The 20,726-nt window shown below is 42.1% G+C and overlaps 1 protein-coding gene across 2 annotated transcripts in view; it reads right to left on the bottom strand.

Moving 5' to 3' along the window:
* LOC147705755 (band 4.1-like protein 1) overlaps positions 1-20,726 on the bottom strand; it is a 644,658-nt gene that overhangs the window by 29,802 nt on the left and 594,130 nt on the right. For both annotated transcript variants that reach the window (XM_086932199.1, XM_086932200.1), the window contains 6 exons: positions 17,109-17,222; positions 13,817-13,897; positions 12,676-12,801; positions 11,036-11,131; positions 6,006-6,086; positions 2,244-2,360 (listed from right to left, as the gene is read on the bottom strand). In XM_086932199.1, the coding sequence (XP_086788325.1) occupies positions 2,244-2,360; positions 6,006-6,086; positions 11,036-11,131; positions 12,676-12,801; positions 13,817-13,897; positions 17,109-17,222 (615 nt within the window). The remainder of the gene's footprint in view (positions 1-2,243; positions 2,361-6,005; positions 6,087-11,035; positions 11,132-12,675; positions 12,802-13,816; positions 13,898-17,108; positions 17,223-20,726) is intronic.

Below are 20,726 nucleotides of genomic sequence, written 5' to 3'. Positions count from 1 at the left end.
AAATTTGAGATGTCACCAGCTCCTTCACCTTGATCTTCACTGTATCTGTATTCTGCTGGTTCGCTCTCAGACTATGAACGGTGGAGCCCTTCCAGAAGATTGAGCTTCTGTGTCTATCCTCTCAGGGTTAGCAACTCTTTGGATCAAGAATGTTAACACTCCTGTGACCTCCTTAGTTTTGTCTCCTGTTCCTCCGAGTTGTGTAGAGCCACATTTACATCTACATTGTGATCCTTGGCTATAATGTATTTTCATTTTACCGTTTGTGCTGCTGTAGAAAACCCCTTAATCTAAATTGTTTCAAAAATGTGAAAGGTAAAGCTCACCAAATTAGCTGCCAGGGACAGTGGCGTTGTTCGCTTCAGCCAGAATTCTGCTGCTAATAGAGATAACACTCAGTGCCCTCCCTACACTCCACACAACCAACTGTCCTAGATTAGATTAGATTAGATTAGAGTATTTATAGAGCGCATGGCTGCCTTGGCAAAAAGGCGTCCCAGCGCTAAGAGCAGATCCAAGAGGAGAACTTAAGAGGGAACTAAGTCTGAGAGAAGAGACAAGTTTTCACGTGCCGTCTGAAGGTGTTATGGTCGGGTTCAGCGCAAATGAAAAAAGGGAGGGAGTTCCATAATGTAGGTGCCCGGCGTCTGAAAGACCGGCCGCCAGATCTGGCCTTATGTATACGCGGAGTGTGTGCAAGACACTGGTTTGAAGAGCGCAATGTTCGGGCTGGCGCATACAGGGTGCACAGCCCATTAAGAATATCTGTTGCTATACCTATCAGTATCTTATGCATGATACTGAGTGTCTTAAAGCTGATCCGCTGCTCAATCGGCAGCCAATGAAGACGATGGAGGAGGTTGGAGGCATGACTGAACTTCGGTATAGCAAAGATAGCACATGCAGCCGCGTTCTGGACTAGTTGGCATTGGACAGCAACAGCACTGGGTAATGAAGTTCCACCAAAAGGATGCTCATCTTTAATCAGACAATTAGTTTCTAAACTAGTCAGGTGCCCATGCCCAAAGGAGCCTTCCTGCTGGTCAGCCAGCAAGCTCCATCAAGTAGGTAATCAGGTAATCAAGCATAGATATAGACTACAGAGCTATGAACATGTTTCCCGCGGGTGGCTTAAAGTGAATACTGTGGGTAATGTTTTGTTTTCTTTAACCCTAAAATACACTGACGCCACCTTTTATAGAGTGACATCTAAAGGCCCAGCATCTGTAGACCTATTGGTATGCTTCTTACAAGCAAACAGGTGTCACCCACAGGCAGCATTGCACAACAGACACGGAGTACGGGTGAGGTGAATGTGTTTCTTCACAATGTAACAATCTGTCCCTCATCCACACTCATCTGCTAACTGCAGCAGGACTCCTGTCACTGTCTCCACCTCCTCCACTGACTCTCCGGTCATTGTTTAGTTATCTAGGTAAATCCCCACCAGTTCTATTAGAGCAAATCTTTAACACAAATCTTGGCTTGCAGTTGCCCTACATGATAGACTAGTGAAAGATCAACTGTGTGTTAACTATGCCTTGACTAAATGAAATGTAGGCTATATGAAAGTTTAGATATGATGGCTATGATGAATGAATGAATGAATGTGACAGCAATGAAATTCGGGATTTCCGTTTTAAGCATGGCACATGCTAATCTGCATCATTGGCTATTTCAGTTTGAGGAAATATTGTCCAATAGTGATTTCTGCAAAACTGGCAAATATGTGTACGAAACAGTGATGAAGACTTGCTATCCTAGTTAAACCCAGTCGCCATGTGCAACTTGCCTTCAAAAAGCTTAGTGGCTTTCTGGGAGCAGGCCCCACACTACATCTAAACTAACGTGCTGTCAACGTACAATCTAGCCAGAAACCACCACTTCCACACTACTACCCTAAATTACTGTATCAGCTGTACATGCCTAAACAATCTCTGGAGTGCATGAAGTCACTGGCCAGAACGCCCTTCCATCAGGGCTTAGACGAAGTTATCTGTCATGAATACAGCATAACCACAACTTTTCAGGAGGCCTTTAAATAACTCATTGCCAACTCCTCATTCCAACTTCAAGTTTGTGTTTACATTTTATTCTTTCACCTACCCCTACTATACGCTTTCCCACAGTCTACAAGAATCGCTCAATGTGCAATACATTTTCAAATAAAAAACACAGCAAGTGCTCTTTCCAGCTATTTCTGCCTGCTGGACTCTGATTTAGTCTGCTTTTCTGTTCCATACCTGAAGTTTCTTTTCCTTCTCCTCTGGTGATGGATCCGTCTCTCTGTACACCACTGCTTTGGTCACCAGCATGTCTGGGTGCTGCAGCTTTGCCTCTTTGATTGCCAAAGCCAGTGCCTGGGAGGAGGAAAGTGAATGGTATTTAATTTGTGTTACATAGGTCTCTAACGTAGATTAAAACAATCGCCAATGTGAGGATTCTGGCTCTTATGTTGCGCTTATGTAGACAAACCAGCAGGCTGCACCAATCTCACATGTATTCTTACACCAGCAGGTACCTTAATGTTTTCTTCAAGGGAAGAAATAGCGATGTACAGCTGAATGTTTTGTATTATGTTATTTATGCGGATTTGTACAGCATTCTATCACCTGGGAGGGTATCCGGACGCTGAGCAGGTGTGAGTCTGGCTAAACCTAAGACCCAGTGGGGCTACCTGGAAAGCCAGGGCTTCAGCTCCTTGATGAATTCAAGGAGGCTAATATGTGTAGTGTCAGGTCGTTCATGCTTTAGGAGCGACTTAGGAAAAGGCTTACCTCTTGATCTGGTCTTCCATGTACCCGCGCTGTGTGCAAGTAGGAGCCCGGATAAGCGAAGGTGTCTGGAAGGTTTGTGAAAGTAGGTCTTATGGTTGAGGTACTTGGGGCCATTTTTATGTTGGAACTTGAAAGCCTGGGTCAGAAGTTTGAATTGTGCTCCTTTGTCTATGGGGCTCCAGTGTAGCTCCTTCAGGAGTGATGTGATATGAGAGCGACGTGGGAAGTCGAAAGTCATTCTGGCTGCCAAGTTCTGAATGGTCTGCAGCCTTCAGGTAAGATTTTTTTGGATGACCGCCTAGAGGGATGCTCCTCTAGTCCAGCCTGCTTGTGATGATTGCTGGATGGCATTTTTCCGGGTGCTGACTGGGTGGCATTTGGAAATCTTCCTCAGCATCTTCAGGGCATGGAAGCATGGAGTGGGGATGGCAGTGACTTGGGCCTCTATGTTGAGTTTGCTGTTGATGAAGAACCCGCGGTTCTTGGCGTGGGTGGTTGTCAGTCCTAACAATGTTGGCTACCAGGTTGAGACCCATGGTGAAGTGATCTTTCCAAAGATCATGATTTTGGTTTTGTCTCTACTTCACCCAGTGGGCTATTTCGGTCATGCAGGCATTGGACTTGATCCTGGGTAAGGGGAATCTTGATTGAGAGGGAGAAAATAAGTTGTGTCTCGTCAGCGTAGAGAAGAGGACGTTGATGTCATGAGAGCGGGTGATGCTGGCTCAACGAATTGTGTATGCATCGAAGAGGAGTAACCTTGTGGAACTCATCAGTTGAGGTCAAGGGCGTCCGAGATGTATGATGCCAGGCTAACTGATTGAGTCCATCCAGTCAGGAACGGGCACACCCATCGGACTACCTGTCATTGGATTCCGGTGTTGTGTAGGCATTGGATGAGGATGTATGAAAGACCATGCCAAATGCTGAGGAGGTCCAGGAGAATGAGGGCCGCCATGTCTCCTCTGTCCAGAGTCATGCGTGTTTCATCTTTGGCAGCGATGAGGGCAGTTTCTGTGCTTTGACAAAGAGTTGTGGTCGTTGAGGTAGTTTATGATGTGTCTTCTGATGGTTTTCTCTACGACCTTGGCCAGGAACAGTAGCAGTGAGATTGGTCTGTAGTTGCCAAGGGTTGAAGCATCCGTGGAGGGTTTTTTTCAACAATGGGAGGCTATTTGCATATTTCAAAGCATCTGGGAAGGTCACAGAAGAAGTGAAGACATTTAGAATGAATGTAATTATGGCTCTGCTGGGTTACAGTTCTCTGCAGAAGGCGTGGTGGGGGCAGGGGTCCGATAAAGCCCCTGAGTGGATGGACCCTTTGCCAGTGCAGCAACAGCCATTGTCATTTTCTAAATCTCATATACTTAAACTACATATTGCTAATCATTCACAAACTGACATAGTTATAAATAGCTTAACGAGGAACACTTGGATCTTTGGCATATATATACATATATATGGCTGATGCATGTAGACATTCAGAAGTTTAGCTTAATGACTGAGTTCGCATTGGTATAGCTGAGCACCTCATACTATACTTGTGAAGGGTTTTAATGTGCTTAGCCTCTTTTTGAAGGTAAATTATATGATACATTATCTGCGCTAGTCCATCCATGAGGGCTTCGTACCTCTACTGGTGAGGGTTTCTTGTGTTTAGAGATTAAAGCTTTTCCCTCTGGGAGTGAAGGCTTCTTGACTCTAGACCTGAGGGTTTCTTGCCTCTACAGATGAGGCCTTTTGACTCTAGGGATGAGAGCTTCTGGCCTCTACAGATAAAGTCTTATTACCTCAACATGCAATGACTAACTGTCTTCTTCGTACAAGATTTAGCCACTGCATTTCCAAACTGTATGGAGTAAGTGTAGCACAATGCTTGAGACCCTTCGACTCACCCGAGAAGTGTTTAGTTCTGCACTGAACCAGCCTTCACAATGGTGATAAGGCAGTCAAACTCTGGACTTGCCATACCAGTTCTATACAGTTGCATGATGTGGTCAAAGTGAAATGTCTTGATGGAGCTGTTGTTGGATTGGCTTAGAGGTCTGCCTTCTCAATTCAAGCCTTTATTGGTTGTTTCCTAAACAGTTTTGTTGCATGGGTGCACAGACTAGCAAGAACTTGTATAACTATATAGAATATGGATTGTACCTTTTAGTTTCTGGACAGAGAATGAACTTTGATTTCCATCTGGCATTGTTTGAGGTTATGTTGCGTGGGTCATTTTTTTCATGAACTGGCATTTGACCGCCAACAGGCCTGTGTAGTGTAATTCCTTAGCTAATAGCAAAGTACCTGCAAAAGTAAAGCTCAGGACCTCAGACCTGCGCAGACAGTTAACATTGTACATTTTCCCGTGTAATACAGATAAGGGATCCATATTGGCATATGTAGGAATCAGGATTCCTCAGAGAAACGTCAGAAGGGCCCTGAAAGAAACCTTACTTAACCTAAAGAAAAAACTTTTTTTATAAGTACTTAGGTTATATTATCCTAGTCTGAATTAATGTGACTACAATTTACAGATCCAATTGGTGAGAGACTTTAAAGATATTAAAAAAGTACAGGAAGGGGTACTGTTGAGTACATATATAGGCTTCTACCTGTCGATCAGCTACCGCATCTGATACTGTTGCTTATAGTTCCATACTCAAATTGAATTTGCAAACAGACCTTCATAGGTCACAAAAAGAAGACATTAGTACGCACTAATGTCTTCTTTTTGTGACCTCGTACACACAATCACAATCACACACACACACACACGAGCAAACCTCAAAGCTATCTCGGGGTTTTAACACACTCTCAAATGAGCACCGCCAAGAGACAAGCGATAGACTTATCTGATACATGTGTTAGTCCATGTCTGCAACCAATATTTTTTTAATGAGCTGGCCACTCGCCAAATCTTGTGACTCTGCTATATAATTAGCTTCAGAGAGCACAGATGCAACATAAGAAGTGAGGTGACAAACAACAAAGCTAACCAACCAGGTAAGCCCCCACACTGAAAGATCTAACCATAAGTTTTGACAGGGCTATCAATAGATAGCCGTGTCAATCTGCTTGCCAATGTATTGGTGCTTTTGGTTATTTTAGTGACTATTTATAACAGTTATCAGTCTCGGTTCATTAGTAAGATGCAGTGTCATATAATGCCACTTCCTGAGATGACATCCTTGGGTCAAAGGGGTTTTAAGGAAACAGTACACTCTGTCCGAGTCCTACCTGGTCTTGGTCCACATCTTCATCTCCTGTGATGATGATCCTCTTTTCTATCCTCGTTTCAGAAAATCCCCCTTTCACCGTCTAAAAAAAGGAAGGCAAGAGCAATTTGCAAATGCTCCCAAATCAACCACTCTCCAGCATTCACACACAGCTATAATTTTTGCAAATAGTTTTAACTTTATTGTGGTCATTATAGTAGCAGAATTATAGAAGTTATTTTCAAGCATTAGGAATGTCAAGCTCAAGGCATACATCTAGCCAAAGATATATAATCAGTGAAGCTGCAGCCTGTAATATCACAGTTCTGCTGTTAACATACTTATAGTGGTGATGTTTGATGTGTTGTACGGTGCTAACCCACCTAAACCACAGACTGACCACAGTGTGTCTTTGTTTGTGTATGTTGTGTTTGTATAAACCTGTGAATACACATATGCACATGTGATGAAATTATTTCATTTTCAGTAGGGGTGTGCGAAATTGGAGTAATTTCCTTTTTAGTAATAACATAACATTTCTAAAAAACTTACATTAATTGGAAATAAGGTATCTAGCACCATATTTTAGTGCAAAAGGCCTCCTTTGCATATTTTTGCATGAGGACGCATTTTGCAATGGAAAAAAGAAAAAAAAATACATGTCGGAAAAAACAGCGACGTGCTATCTGCTTGTTTGCTTTGTTCTTGTGCTCCTGCAATTGGATTTTTACGAGAATGGTCTTTAATTACACGAACAGGCGTAATGGCCCAATTTTGGAAATTTCTTGTAACAAGCATAATAGGAAATGATGCCATAACGAAAATATCCCCCAGGCCTAATTTTAAGAAGCTTAAGAGATTGTGTAGGGAATCTACATTATATGTAATATTCACAGACTTTCATTAAATGTACAATAAAAGTGCTCCATCCCTGCATTCTACACATATATATATGATTGCATTTTTGCACCATTTGAGCATGTACAATATATTTCTCTGCAAATTCTGTGCTTTCCATAATTTGAACATTTTATTTCATGAGTGATCTTTCCCTACATCATAGATGAAATGTTGGATATGAATAAAGGTCTACAATATACGCTTTGTGCAAACTCCGTGAGAAACTGCAGAGTCCAACAACAGTAACAATAAGAAGGGTCATACACTGTAAAATAAATAAATAGGGTCATTAGCAGGTTATGCACAGTAGGCATTGTTATGTTATGTTAGTATGAATTTGTAGAGCGCACGTTCACCCCAGGGTTTCTTGGCGCTGTGTACTGCTGGGGAACCCGTCCTGGCTTTCCCTGTGAGATGGTCCCTATTCGGCATCCCCAAGGTGAAGCCAGGCATCCCCGGCAGCGAGGGGGCCGTTGTGGAGATTAAGCAAGCTATTGCCCAGAGTTGCAGTGTGGGACCCATGGTTAGAGAGGCACCGAGGCGAGATTTATCGAGCCCGCTGACATTGGTTCCGTACCCTGCCGCGTCGGGAATCGAACCCTGGTCCCGGGCTGACCTCTGCTTCTGGGTCTGCCACCTCTAACCGGTGGGCCACACTTCTCCACATTGCCAGGTAAAATGGATAGCCTGCTTGAGAAATCTCAATGTCAAGCATATAAAAGCATGTTTAAGCTGCCAAAGCACACCTGCAACAGCCTGATTCGCCTGGAGTTCGGCTTGGTGCAGCAAAACCATGAATGCATGGGAACCTAGGCGAAATACTATTAACAAGTTCTGAAAGCACCCATTGGAAGAGAGAAGAACATGCTGAAACCCGTCTATGAAAGCACAACTAACCTATGGAAATCTTACATGCAAAAAGGGGTGGAAACACTTGGTCTGGCAACACAAAACTGGGACCAAGAAGGGTTAAGCTACATGGCAATCAAAAATGCACTCAATAAACAAATTCAGCAATCATCACTGGAAGAAGACTTATCAAATTATACAGTTATGGGAGCCCTCTCTGGACTGATTACATCATACAAAAAGCATAAAATACAGCCTTACCTGAAGTAAGCATTGGGGAGGAAGGCACTAAAAAATATTTAATGGGCTAGGTTAGTGCTCCTTCCAATCAAAGAACTAAATTCTGGATGGAATTCCCTGACTTCTATAAACAGGTATGGAATCTACAAATATATAAAAGAGTCCCAGCAGCATTTGGTATGCTGTTGCCCTCGTCTTCAACCGCTATGTCAGAAGCTAGTAAAACCAAAGTGTCTATCTCAAGGGGGTCGGACGTGCAAAGAAGCAATATCTGCTTTGTTCTCTAGCACAGTGCCAACAGAATTGGCCAGATTTGGGAGGTATATGGCTGAGTTGTGTGCTCAGCTCTCTGAGAAAGAGGGATCTGATGACACTAGCGGGTCTTGCACAAGCAACAAGTAAACAAACAGGGAAGAGACTTGCCATGCAGTTCTAACATAAAGTTCATCATGCGGTACAAGGCACTTGGTCACTTAAACCCTGAGGCGGTTAGACATCCTGGCGGCTTGTATAGATGCCATCACCCTTTTCCAATCCAGACGCATGACGGCCTCAAGACAGGGAATTGACATTTACCTTTAATCAATTCTGCTAAAACAATACTTTTTTAAAGAAAAGATGAACAAACATTCTATATAATTTTAATGTGTGATTCAAATAGAATTTTTAACTGTATTTTTATCGATGTAAGAAATATTGCAAATGATTTTAAGTAATTGTGCAATAAAACTTTCATTCATTCAAGAGAGGAGAGTTTGCCTGTACATAACAGCTAAAGACCTATATTATTAGGAAGTCCACAACTTTTCATAAAGTAAAACATGAAATGACTCAAATAGCTCGGACTAAGGAAAAATAAACGGAAAAATATCCATATGTCTCTTATGTGTGTCGATCAAATGACCAGATAATAATAAATCTCAATTCCTTTGCAAAAAAACAATACAATCTTTAGTCAAGTTTACAAGTATGAGGAATTTCGCCAGCCTATCTGGAGACTACATATTTGGTGGCAATTGGTTCAAACTTTATTATATTAAATGATGTGCAATATTTGATGGATGCACCCATCTTCAATCAAGCATTATAGCCCGCTTCCGAAAGGCAATGCCAGTTTATAAAGGACCCACATGAGTTATAAGTCTTTGTTGCAGGCAACCCATACCGGTTAAATACACTACATTTGGTACAGCTTGCATTCGGGCATGTAATTTGGAGAATATGAGAAAAAAAGAACAGCATTTTAAGCTAGATGGTCACCTACAATTAAATAAGTTTACAATATTAGAAACATGTATTGGGAGAGAGACATTTAAAAGGCACAGAGAGACATAGAGAAAGAGAAAGACGGCGAGAGGGTGTGTGAGGTGAGAGAAAAGTCGAGAGATAGAGTGAGAGAGACTATAAACTGGCCTCTTACTTGTGTCTGTATCCTGCTGAATTGTTTAATTTATTTGGATCTATGGATTTAAGCTTGTTTCTAATATGTTATAGGTTAAGTTACAGACTTATTGTCCTGCAATGGTTGTATGACATTACAAAGCATGCTTTTACTACGCATGCCTTTACATCGCAAGTTTTACAACGCATGCTGTTACAATGCATAGTGTTGAGGGGTACTGGATAGTGAATAGTTTAATTTACTATTCCAACTCCAGTCCCCGTGGATAGTAGGGAAGGTGTTGGATAGTAAATTAAATCTATTCCCTATCCTAGAGCGCCCCCCAGCGCAATGCGTTGTAATGACATGCGTTGTAAAACTTGCGATGTAAAGGCATGCGTCGTAAAAGTTGCGTTGAAAAGGATGTCCCCCCCCCTGCAATGAAAGGTGTTTCCTTATTTTTTTACATTTTCCTCTGTTAGCTATTGAAGCAGCTGAGATATAATGAAATGCTATATGATTTCCGAAATGGTGTAATCTTTCTTATTTTGATGGCATGTCTTTGCTTAGGAACCACAGATGATGACATATGTAGGCCATAAACAAAGGCCAAACATACTGAGTAAGTATTGCTTGGCTCCATGTGTACATTGTATGTGTGATGCATCTGATGCATCAAAACAAGTGACTATGTACAGATGTGACACAGTCATTGCTTAAAACCTACTCTTAGCTTTAGGTGTCGAGTAAAAAACAACCTCTGGCCAGATCTGTCTACTTCGAGAAATTGTTGCCTACAAACCCTGCAAGCCAGTGCTTTCATTCTTTTTCAGCCGAGATAACTCCTCATTCAAATAATCCACATAACCTTTAAAGCCATTCCACGCAAAGTACACTTTTCTATGTTCGGTGGCCACTACATGAAACCTTGTCTCACCGGAGGTCTCGAATCTCCATCTAGTCAAGATGCTGTGCAGGATGCAACTCCAGTGTATTACTCTGCCTTGATTTTAAATTCCCTGTCTTTTTTTATTTCTTGACTAAAGGTGTTTTAGTTCTCATATCACTAAAACTGGGAATGATTAACTTGCCAACCTTGGCTTCATAGCGGCAATGACCAGAGACAAATACTACTTTGTCGCATTAACGAATAGTGCACGCAAAAATTGCATGCCTATCAGTAAGGATTTCAATGGTGAACATCCTATTGGAACTCCTAGGTTTTTACCATCCTCCACAATAATTGATGATTCTCGCAAACATGGATATGTTTGTGAAGGTATCTGCAGTGCATAAACCTAGCTAGAAAGCAATGGAGAGCTGGAGCTCTAAAATAATATTCAAGCTGGTTTACAATGAGACGGTGTTCAAAGGTGGTGAATCATACGGAGTAGCGATTGGTTATAGCAGCTTTGATGCTTCAGCTCTAACGAATTTCAAATTACTGCTTGCTAGACTGAAAACGTCCATTCTGAAAACCTTATATCTGATGGCCTATTAGGAAATAAATACACTTTCCCACAACACAATATTCCACTGTATTCTCCTCTTTGCCCCTTAAGACGCTTTCCTTCCAGCATTGTGGTCTATGTTTTCAGGTGTACTACACTGCGAGCTGAAGTGTGGGCGGATTTGAAGATGCTGCCAGAATCACATAAAGGCTACAACAGTGGGCTAGTTACCTTGGTAACGTGGGTTGTAGTGGATGTTGAAAGGGTCTCTGCCAAGGCGGTGTGAGTGCAGGTGATGCCGTCCTTGTTGGCAGCACTAATGGATACCTGGAGGTGGATAGAAAGACATTCTGGCTTTAGGAGGAACAGCAGTAGTAGAGGGCGGGGCTTGTTAGCAAGACTAATTCAATTTTTATCATACTCCTAAATTACACAAGCTATCCAAGTCAGATCCATTTTAGCACCATTCTAGTTCCAAATGATGGACCACCAGCCTCTCGGCTCAACAGAAACCACTATAACATTGGTTCTTGACAATGCTAAATTCCAATTAGTCAGCTAGACACCTATTAGTTTGCAACTTAGCAAGAATAACAAAACTTTTCAAGACTACTTTTCTCCTTTTCGTTTTTTTAACTTCTCCTAGTACACTCTCATATAGCTCTCATTATTACTGGAAAAGTCCTTACACAGTGATTAATTTGTAAAAATAAATACATGGAGGGACCTCAAATTTTTCATAGTAGTTGACTGTCAGATCTGCTGAATGCTAGGGTAGCTGAATACTGATGCAGCTGAGTTTTGATTCCACATCATGCCGTTTTTTTGCATTGCTGCACACTTCGTGTATCTCTGTTTCATTCTTGCAGGTTAATTTCATCCCTCCTTTCTAATTTTGTCACTTTTTTCCCCATCTTTCTTTTCCTCCTTATATTCACCCATTAATGTCTTTTGCTCTCTTGCTCTGGGTCAAAGTTGGGTGATGACCAATAAGTCCTGATCTCCAGAAATGAATACTGGTGCCCACCGCCTGCATGCACCAGCACCAGTTAAATCGGTTCGAAGCACACAGCATTCCACTACTACCAAATTCTTTCTTTTCTCTACCACCTACTGCTACCTTTCCATCTCAGCGCTAGGTGAATCCTAATGTGTACACCTTTCCTAAGCCGACTTGTGACTTTTTACTAAGATTAGTTAGCCGCACTTTTTATTTAATACAACTGTATCTTCAGAGCTAAATGGGAAATTCCCTAAGTGCACTACTCTCCATCTAATACCGTCTCTATAAGCTGGTATCAGGGCCGGACTGACAACCGGGCATTTTGGAATGCTGCTGAGCTGGGGGCTGATTTCACTGCGGTGGGGGCTGATTTCATTCATGGAGATCTGCGTGTACTTCGAAATAATTAAAGCAAAACGAATTTCGTTCAGTACACACAGGTCCCCATCAATAAAATCAGCCCCCATCTCAGCAGCATTCCATAATGCCCGGTAGCCAGTCCGGCCCTGGCTGGTATTTGGAGATCTGATAGCCCACAGGCTTATCCACTTTCCTTTATGCATCCTCTTCCCTTTCCCTATGCTAACAACTTATTAGGTTTACCACAGTAATTTGAAAGACCCTGAGAATAGCACCTTTTTTTCTATCATTGCCAATCGAGGATGACGCTCTGCTTGAACCAATCGCATCTTCAGTCCTTGGCTATCACTCATTCTACATACAGGGAGATTTGTCAGACAGACCACCATGCACCTATTATTCTTATTTTTAGTGTTACAAAGCTACTTGTTTCTAACCCACCCAAAGCACAATGCCCCCTACAGTACTTAAAAGCTATTTTTGGACCATGAAGTTGCTTCCAACTTACAGGCGAGAGGGACCTTGTTTCGGTCAAGGTGGGTTGGGAGCTAGGTGCTGCCAACCCAGGGACCGTGGCTGTTGACCCAAGCACAGTTGCGGTGATGGCCTCTTTCCTTATCTTGGTACTTTGATCCTGAAAATGTAGAAAGAATATAGTTACCCATTTCTGAAAAAATTGAAACTACCCAAAAAATAATTTGACACCTATAGACGCAGATACATTCTTTTGAGTATAGTAATGAGGTGGGTATGGTAGCTCCTGCCCTTACATCCTAGCTATCTGCAAGTGTAGGTACTTTAAGTGCTTATATGGATGCCTTAAAGAAAAAATAGCCACAAGCATAAAGTGGAACAGCATGCTTGTTATTTCTTTGACTTTCAAATCCATCCTTGTGAGCCAATCACCTTCTCTTAACGTATCCCTGAGCAGTTGGTTGCCCTCTTTTATGAAATAAAAGATAAAGACCCATGCAGTTTGACTACAAAGACATAATAGGGGAAAAACATGTTTTTCACAATCCAAGTGTTTCCAAACAAAAGTGCCCCACAGTGCTTTCTCTACTTGACCCCTCACCTTGTCATCTACAATCTTTTTAAGTAATCACTGTTGCATTAGGATAGCTTAAAACTCTATCTGATATTGCTTTAAAGTATATAATATTAAACCTGGAAAGACAATAAAACAGCGACATTAGGGAAGATAGCAGCATCCTTAGGGAACTATGCCATAAAAGGAAATGAAGACTATGTGCAAATTAACATAGTGTAGCATCTGGAAAAGGACTAATATTCTACTACAAGGAACTGCAAGCTGCATGCATTGGCAAATTACAGCAGGGTTAACCAAGAATATCACAAATTAGGTGAGGTACAGCGGCTGGTTTCCTTGACCTATACCTGCATACCGGCGTATGTGACATAAACCTGCATACGGACTATGGGGTGACACCAGAATTCAGTAAGCACAAATGATCAACAAAGTTGTAGTACAGAAAAAGGATAGTGGCATGCATATTGATGTAAATATGCATATGGGAAAAAGTACGCATAAGAACATATAACAGCACACGTAATAATTGCTGCCCTATCTCAGTAGAAACTGTGCATGACAGATGAGGGCCAAAGTCCATTAGATGCTGAATACTCACAGACGTTGTTGATACCGTTTCAGTGTTTATGGTATGGGAGATCAGTTGTGTTTCTTTCCCGCCAATGATGTTGCCATCGATCTACCATGAGAAAAGAGAGCTTCTCAGAAACGCAAAACTGTTATTGGATTACGCATATCTAATTAGCTAAACACAAACATTTCCCCTTTTCCCTTTCATGCTTGCCTCAATATTACCCTCTTCAGTTGCTGAACTACTGAGTCCAGTGGCCACAGTCCCCTTGCCTCCAACCTGGACAAATGCAAGGAATAACCTACAAGCTTGACATGCAATTGCAAGGAATGAGCGTCGCCAGGAGTCAGGAAGGGGGCGGAAGGCTCATGGCCATGTTGTTCAGTATTCTAACGGGAAAACAGTCATGTGGAATGGCATTGGGGGAATGGAGAGTATCATGGACAGGAAACAGTTGATGAACAGACAAGGAGTTTTAGGATTCCTGTGTGTCCCCTAAATGAAAATGGGAGACTCTAGCTCTACACATGCTGTTTATTTCCCAGTGACAATTGAGTCCAAGGCAGCGTCCATTACAGAGTTGATTTATCACTTTCTCTTTAGAGTGATACTAAGCAGTCACTAGGAACACTGGCACAGGCATTCTGACTTTACCTGCTATTATTGAATATCGATTGGTTATCATTGAGCATGCACTGTTGCACTCAGTCCTCTGTGCACCTTTTATTGTGATTCTTTGCTTTGGGTCCGCCCTACTTGTACTTTCTTGTGCATCTTTGTTTTTGTGTTTGCTTTTGCAGTAAACATTACAGTGGAACCCTTCTGCACCCTGCCTCCAAATTTCCCATGAAATTGATTGTGTTAAGTCTCTGGCATGTTACTCCCGAGTTTGCTGGATTCTTCTTACCTGGCCTCACTTGAGTTGCTCACTTGGGTCCCCACTGCCAGTTACTAAAGTGCAATGTCATTTTCCAATTAACTCTAGGACTTTGTTGTGGCAGCAATCATCCTGCGCAACCTAAGACCCATCCTGAAGTTTTTTGATTGCCACACACGCCAGCTAATCGTTCAAGCTACCATCCTTTCTAGGCTGGATTACGCTAGTTCCCTCTTGCTAGGTGCCAACCTAGCAGAGATTACTAGACTTCAGAGAGTGCAGAATGCTGCCGCCAGGGCTCTGGTTGGCCTTCCCCGCCACTCCTCAGTGGCTGGAGTCCTGAAGAAGCTACATTGGCTCCCGGTGGGCAAGAGGATTCAGCTCAAGGCACTCTGTCTGGCCTTCAAAATCCTTAAAACCGCCTCCCCCCCTATGCTATGCCCCCTCCTGACAGAGTACATTCCCAGGAGGTCACTTCGTTCAGAAGGACATCTTGCGGTCATTCCCCGCACTAAACTAGCCAGGATGGGCGGCCGAGCCTTCAGCCTGCTGGCCGCCAAACTCTGGAACAGCCTACCGGAAACCATCCGTGGCATGCAGGACCTTCTGGCCTTCAGGAAAGCCATCAAAACTCACCTCTTTCAATGACCTTTCTCTTTTCCCTCTTCTGTGTCCTTCCCTTCTGCCTCCAGTCTTCCATACAGCGCCGGGACGCCCCTTGGCTGGGGCAGCTGAGCGCTATACAAATCCCCATAACATTAACATTAACATTAAGGGAGACAGGTGACTGACCGGGAATTAGCGATAGATTAAAGCATGTGAATGAACATTACCCGAGGTACATCATGCTATGGCCAATTGGTTGTCCATGTCCTCTCATTCCTCAGTTGTACACACCTTTATCTGTTTTGGTGAACTTTAACCCAATTTACAGTGTTTCGTATAAAGTTGTATTGTTCCCTTACAGATTACTATTCCAGATGGGATTAGTTAAGGAATGACATATTACTGCTAATGTTATCAAACGGTTTATGTTCAGTAACAAAGGAAAATCCTATTTATTGGTTGATGATAACAGCTTTCAATTCACATCTTTCTGACAAACCAACTACATCAAGAAACATCCGGGATTCAACTAGTAATAACATGATACTCCAACCAAGCTTTGGTTTTAGAGGAACCACCCTGTTCCACTACCGGTGAGTTGCCCTTTGCATTAATTAAGGGTAGAACGGATGTAACCAATTTGTATCCGGCATGGCTGAAGTTCTAGGATGAGATGACAAAAGGCAGTCAGTGAATCTTTTTTGGCATTCAGTGAATCCTTTTTGGCTTAAAGATGTTTCGAAAAGAGTGGAGCTTAAATAGAGAATGAGAAAGGATGAATTTCATTTTCAGACTGAGTAAAAGGAGCAAAAATATTGAAGGGCAGGGAGGGTTGGACACTTTTTTGGGGCATACGACAGTTATTGATATTTCTCAGGAAGCGGTGTAAGTGGAAAACGGTCATTGATTAATAGAACGAAAGGCATAACGATTGAACGACTGTGGGAAGAAGAGTCTCTGAATCTAGAAAGGATTGTTTTGGCTGTTCTTTACCAATGTTGTTCCACGGAATTGGAGTGTTTCAAGAACTCGAAAAAAGGGTTTCTGTAGAGCCAAACGTTAGTGCCCCTCGTAATGGGGAAAGCACAGAGACATGTGAAGTACCGTACTACTGTCAGGATATTTGAGGGCTCGAGAGAGTAAGTTGGCACCTCATTTTAAAACCTTCCAAAGTGCTGATCCAATTGGGCTTTTTTTATGGATGCTTTGCAGAAGGAGTGAGCAGAGTCATGTTGGGTCAGGGTCTACACTACCTGCTGATTGCACACAGCCTATGTTCCATTGAATATGGGGTGTACTTAGTGTAGTGTTTAGAATGTATATCTTGTCGGTGCTGGCAAACCGGTGCATTCGGGAGCTGGGCTGTTGGTATGGGGTCATTGTGGGGAATAAACTCTACATGTTCTTAACAGCCTCGCCTTGAGCGCTTCAAACGGCCTCTCAACACTGGTTGGTCTTTTTGAGGCTTTAGTACTGAGAGAAATACATCCAGAAAAACTGATTGATTTTATTGTACCATATCAGTACAAAAATATTGGCCTTGACAGATATCGACTCCACAATATTGACTGCATCTATATCATCAAGTTGAGCGTATAGTGAAATATAAATTTACGATTTCACTTGAGATCTACTAACCTCTGTAATAGGCTGTAGTTGATTTGTGGAGTCAATCTGGTTGCAGGTCAGAATTAAAAACTCAGTACTGAAACCCTGATCTGTAAATTACTTCTCACCTACTACATATTTGACATCCCAGTTGAAATTAAACATAAACATGTATTTGTTTTTAATAAAAAAATAAACAACTAGGACTATCAAGAACACTGCAATTACCAGTGAAGTTTCTACAGACACTTTCTTTATCTCCTCCTGATCCTCAGGTCTTGCCCTTGATGCCTCTGCTGTCTTCACCACAGACGCTGTGCTCACAGTCACTGTTTCTGTTTTCTGAAATGAAGTATACAAAAGTTAAAAAAAGAATAATTAGTTACTCTCACCTCAATGTCCAGTGCTGGATGCCTAGCAGAACGGGTAGCACATGCAAAGAAACTCAACATCCTATGGCGTGCGAGAAAGCTCCCAATTTGCGCCCTGGCATTAAGAGTTTAGTTTTCTGTTTTAACATATCCAAAGTACTGGTAAAGTGCATGTCAAAGAATGGTTGATAAAGTTGGCTAAAGTCAAAGGCTCTTGCAACTTTGCACAGTGATAAAGAAAACTAGTCCATATGACAAACACAGTCTTATGCCAAAAAAATACCAGGGCACATGCCCAAGGCAGATGGAGACCTGTAGTTCACATCTCCGAAGGGTTGACCATCCAAAGGAAAAATGATCCTAGGGTACATGTCAAGGACTAAGGCAACAAGGATAAAGTCTAAAGATTGGTAGATCAACAACAAAAAACGCATGAGGCCCAAGGGCAACGTCTAGTCAAAACATTTATGAGACTTGTGAGTGCTCGCACCCAGGATGCATCTGGTAGGGCACATTCTAAGGGTTAATGATGCAATTTGTTCCAAGATCGGGCCTGTATGGACTATGTCAAATAACAGGTTAACTGCACTGTGCACCAAAAAAGGTCAGGAAAAATGGACCAAGTGTCGAATACAGGTAGCTTAGGACAGTTGTCAGAAATAAAGACCCTTTTAGCTGTATTCTTGAAACTGGAAAAACTGGTATAACTCATTCCAAATATGGTGAGGGAAGACTAGCAACTACATGCCAGAGTGACCCATGGAATAGCTGGACCCTTTGGAAGAGTTAGGATTCGTTTGGGTCTTCTCAGGAGATTGGTATTGAGTGTATGACACATTGTACTCACTGATATCCAAAATGGCAGCTGTCATACAAGCATACATTTAAAAACAGGACATCACGGACTATTGTGATCATTCTTTTTAGTGAGAATTGTAGCTGTTCTGACTAACTATATTTCTATATATACTGGTAAATTACACTTGCTCTGTACACCATACAAAAGCAGGCGCAGTATTAGCATTGTGTTGAGAATTATAGAGTTTATGTTGTTTTCGAAATGAGGCCAATATTGTGCTTGAATTGATTTATAAGCAACTTGACCGGTTATTCTTTTGTCAACATTAATAGTAGGATCTACTTAGAAAAGGGCAATCTTATTTGATTCTAAACCTGAAATAAAATAGTTTTATAACCAAAATCAAAGGTATTCACTGTATCGAGCTTGTAAGGACAGAGTCAATGCCCCGATATTGAAACCAGTTTCTCTTGCCAGGCACGATCGCCACGGAGCTGTTTTGCTGCCTTTTTTATCATTAAAATAATGGTGGCAAAAGCGTTGCTGCATTTCCTCTTCCACAGTCTTACTTTGTTCTTAGCCTAGATCAGAGCCATGAAGGGTCAAATACACATCCCGCTCAACAGATAGGTAGGCCAAATCAGAAGCAGCCCAGTTTTGATCTCTATTGATCCTAAGCACAGAACCTAGTTAAACCCAGCAGTGAACCCAGGAATCTGAGGCTCTGCTCCACGTCTGCGGTAGCCCAGCCCGGTGCATATGCCACCCCTGCACATTCAAAAGCCCAGTCCAACCCAGAGTCCAATCCAGTCCATAGCTAAGCAGTAGTCAACTACTAGCCCAGCATGCACCAAGGACAAATTACTTTAACACCAGTGGCTCAATCCACATTGCTGGACACTTAACAATTCTAAATGCTGGTTAATAAGCACAATGGCATGGATGGATGTATGATGTTACAACTCAAACTATTTAAACGCATACCTTTACAACGCGGTTTTTACAATCGGACTTCCATTATAAGGCATGCCATTACACAGCAAGCCATTACAACGCATGTTCCATTAGAACGAAAATTACTATTGTAACACCGCCGGGTGCTTACCTCCGGGAAGGTGCTGGTCAGTGAGGGATATGCGTTGCAATGGCATGCATTGTAATGGAACTTGCGTTGTATTGACTGCATTGTAAAGGCATTTCGTTGTAATGCCTGCATTGTAATGGATGTTTCCCCTCATGGACATATAGTTAAACAAACTTTCTCTGTGGCAAGCAGCTTTCATGTAATAAGAGTGAGGATTCAGGGTGAAGGGAATTAGGGCCCCCACCTGTTATATTAAGAAGGTTCTTTGCCACATTCTCACTCTAGGCCAAGTTCAAATGTTGTCATGACTGCCAACAGGAGACACTGTATAGTAATGCCTTTTGGACAAACTGCATAGAACATCAACGTTTGCTACTACTCGTACTATTCTCTGCTGAATGTGGTTGGTTGACTGACAGTGCTATTTACAATATTGACCTTACAACCATTTTTGTTGCCAGTCTGATCTTTTAAGCCAGTACTTCCAATGAGCCTGACTTTCTTCACACGTGTGCTTGAGTATGTGCGCACAAGCCTCTGGATAGATCACTGTCTTCAGGTGGAGAGCTGCTCATTTTCATGAGGCTCTTCCATACACCACCAACATTCTTTATCTGCCCACCTCAAAAATCCATTTATCTAGTAACATTTTAGAATAGATTAGCTCAAATGCAAATCACGCCAAGCTCCAAAAGTGACAAAGCCTTTTGCTAGTTTCCAACAAAGCCTTTAACCACAGAAGTAGCTAGAGAGCTGCACCTGCCAAGCAGGAAATAACAAGGAATTTTATAATTCCACCACCAGTACTACAGTTTTGAATTGGTGTTTTTAAAGTTCTTCCTCTACAGAAAGCAAAGTACCCCGACATACACCTTTTCTTCACTGAAGTAACTTTGTGAGCATCATGATTTTCAATTATTGACTACCTTCTTGGGTCAGTCAGCGGTTCAGTTGTCCACAGTCAACTGATTCATCACTCTTCGATCACAGCTGTGCACCAGCATTGTAGAGGAGCCTGGGTTTTCATTACTTTAAAACCATTGGGTTAATAATTTTTGTTTGTAAATAGTTTTTCTTCTATTTATGCTATCAAACAAAATCTTTGCACGCTGTCTCTATTGTGTCTGTTTGGTAAATGGTGCCACCCGTTAGTCTGTGTACCCCTTTTCCTTTGGTTAGGGTTACTTTAGACATGTACTCCAGATTGTGTCCTTATTTAAAGTTGAGCAGTGTTTTTCAACAAGCACCATTTTTGACTGCCACCTTGGGTCGATCCACTGTCTATCTGTAATCATTGGTTTTTAACCACTCTTTGATTACAGCCATACCAATGACGTGAATAAGGCATGCCAGAGTCTAGCATGTCTGCACCTGGATACCCCCAGCAGTGCTGTCCAAATGTCCAGTGAAGAGGAAAGCAAACTTACTTCACAGAGTGTTTCCCACCTCTGTAACATTGTCACCTCAACCATTCCAATCCTTAGAGCCAGTAACCTTTGCCACTCAATTCTATTGCAACCAGTGTCCTCTAATGACCATTTAAAACATTGTCTAAACATTCATATTAATGCCATGTGACGTAATGCATGTTC

Source organism: Lissotriton vulgaris, chromosome 7, assembly GCF_964263255.1.
Source record: "Lissotriton vulgaris chromosome 7, aLisVul1.2, whole genome shotgun sequence".
Lineage (NCBI taxonomy): Eukaryota > Metazoa > Chordata > Amphibia > Caudata > Salamandridae > Lissotriton > Lissotriton vulgaris.
The sequence above is the reverse complement of the archived record's forward strand: the minus strand, read 5'-3'. Positions and strand labels throughout refer to the sequence as shown.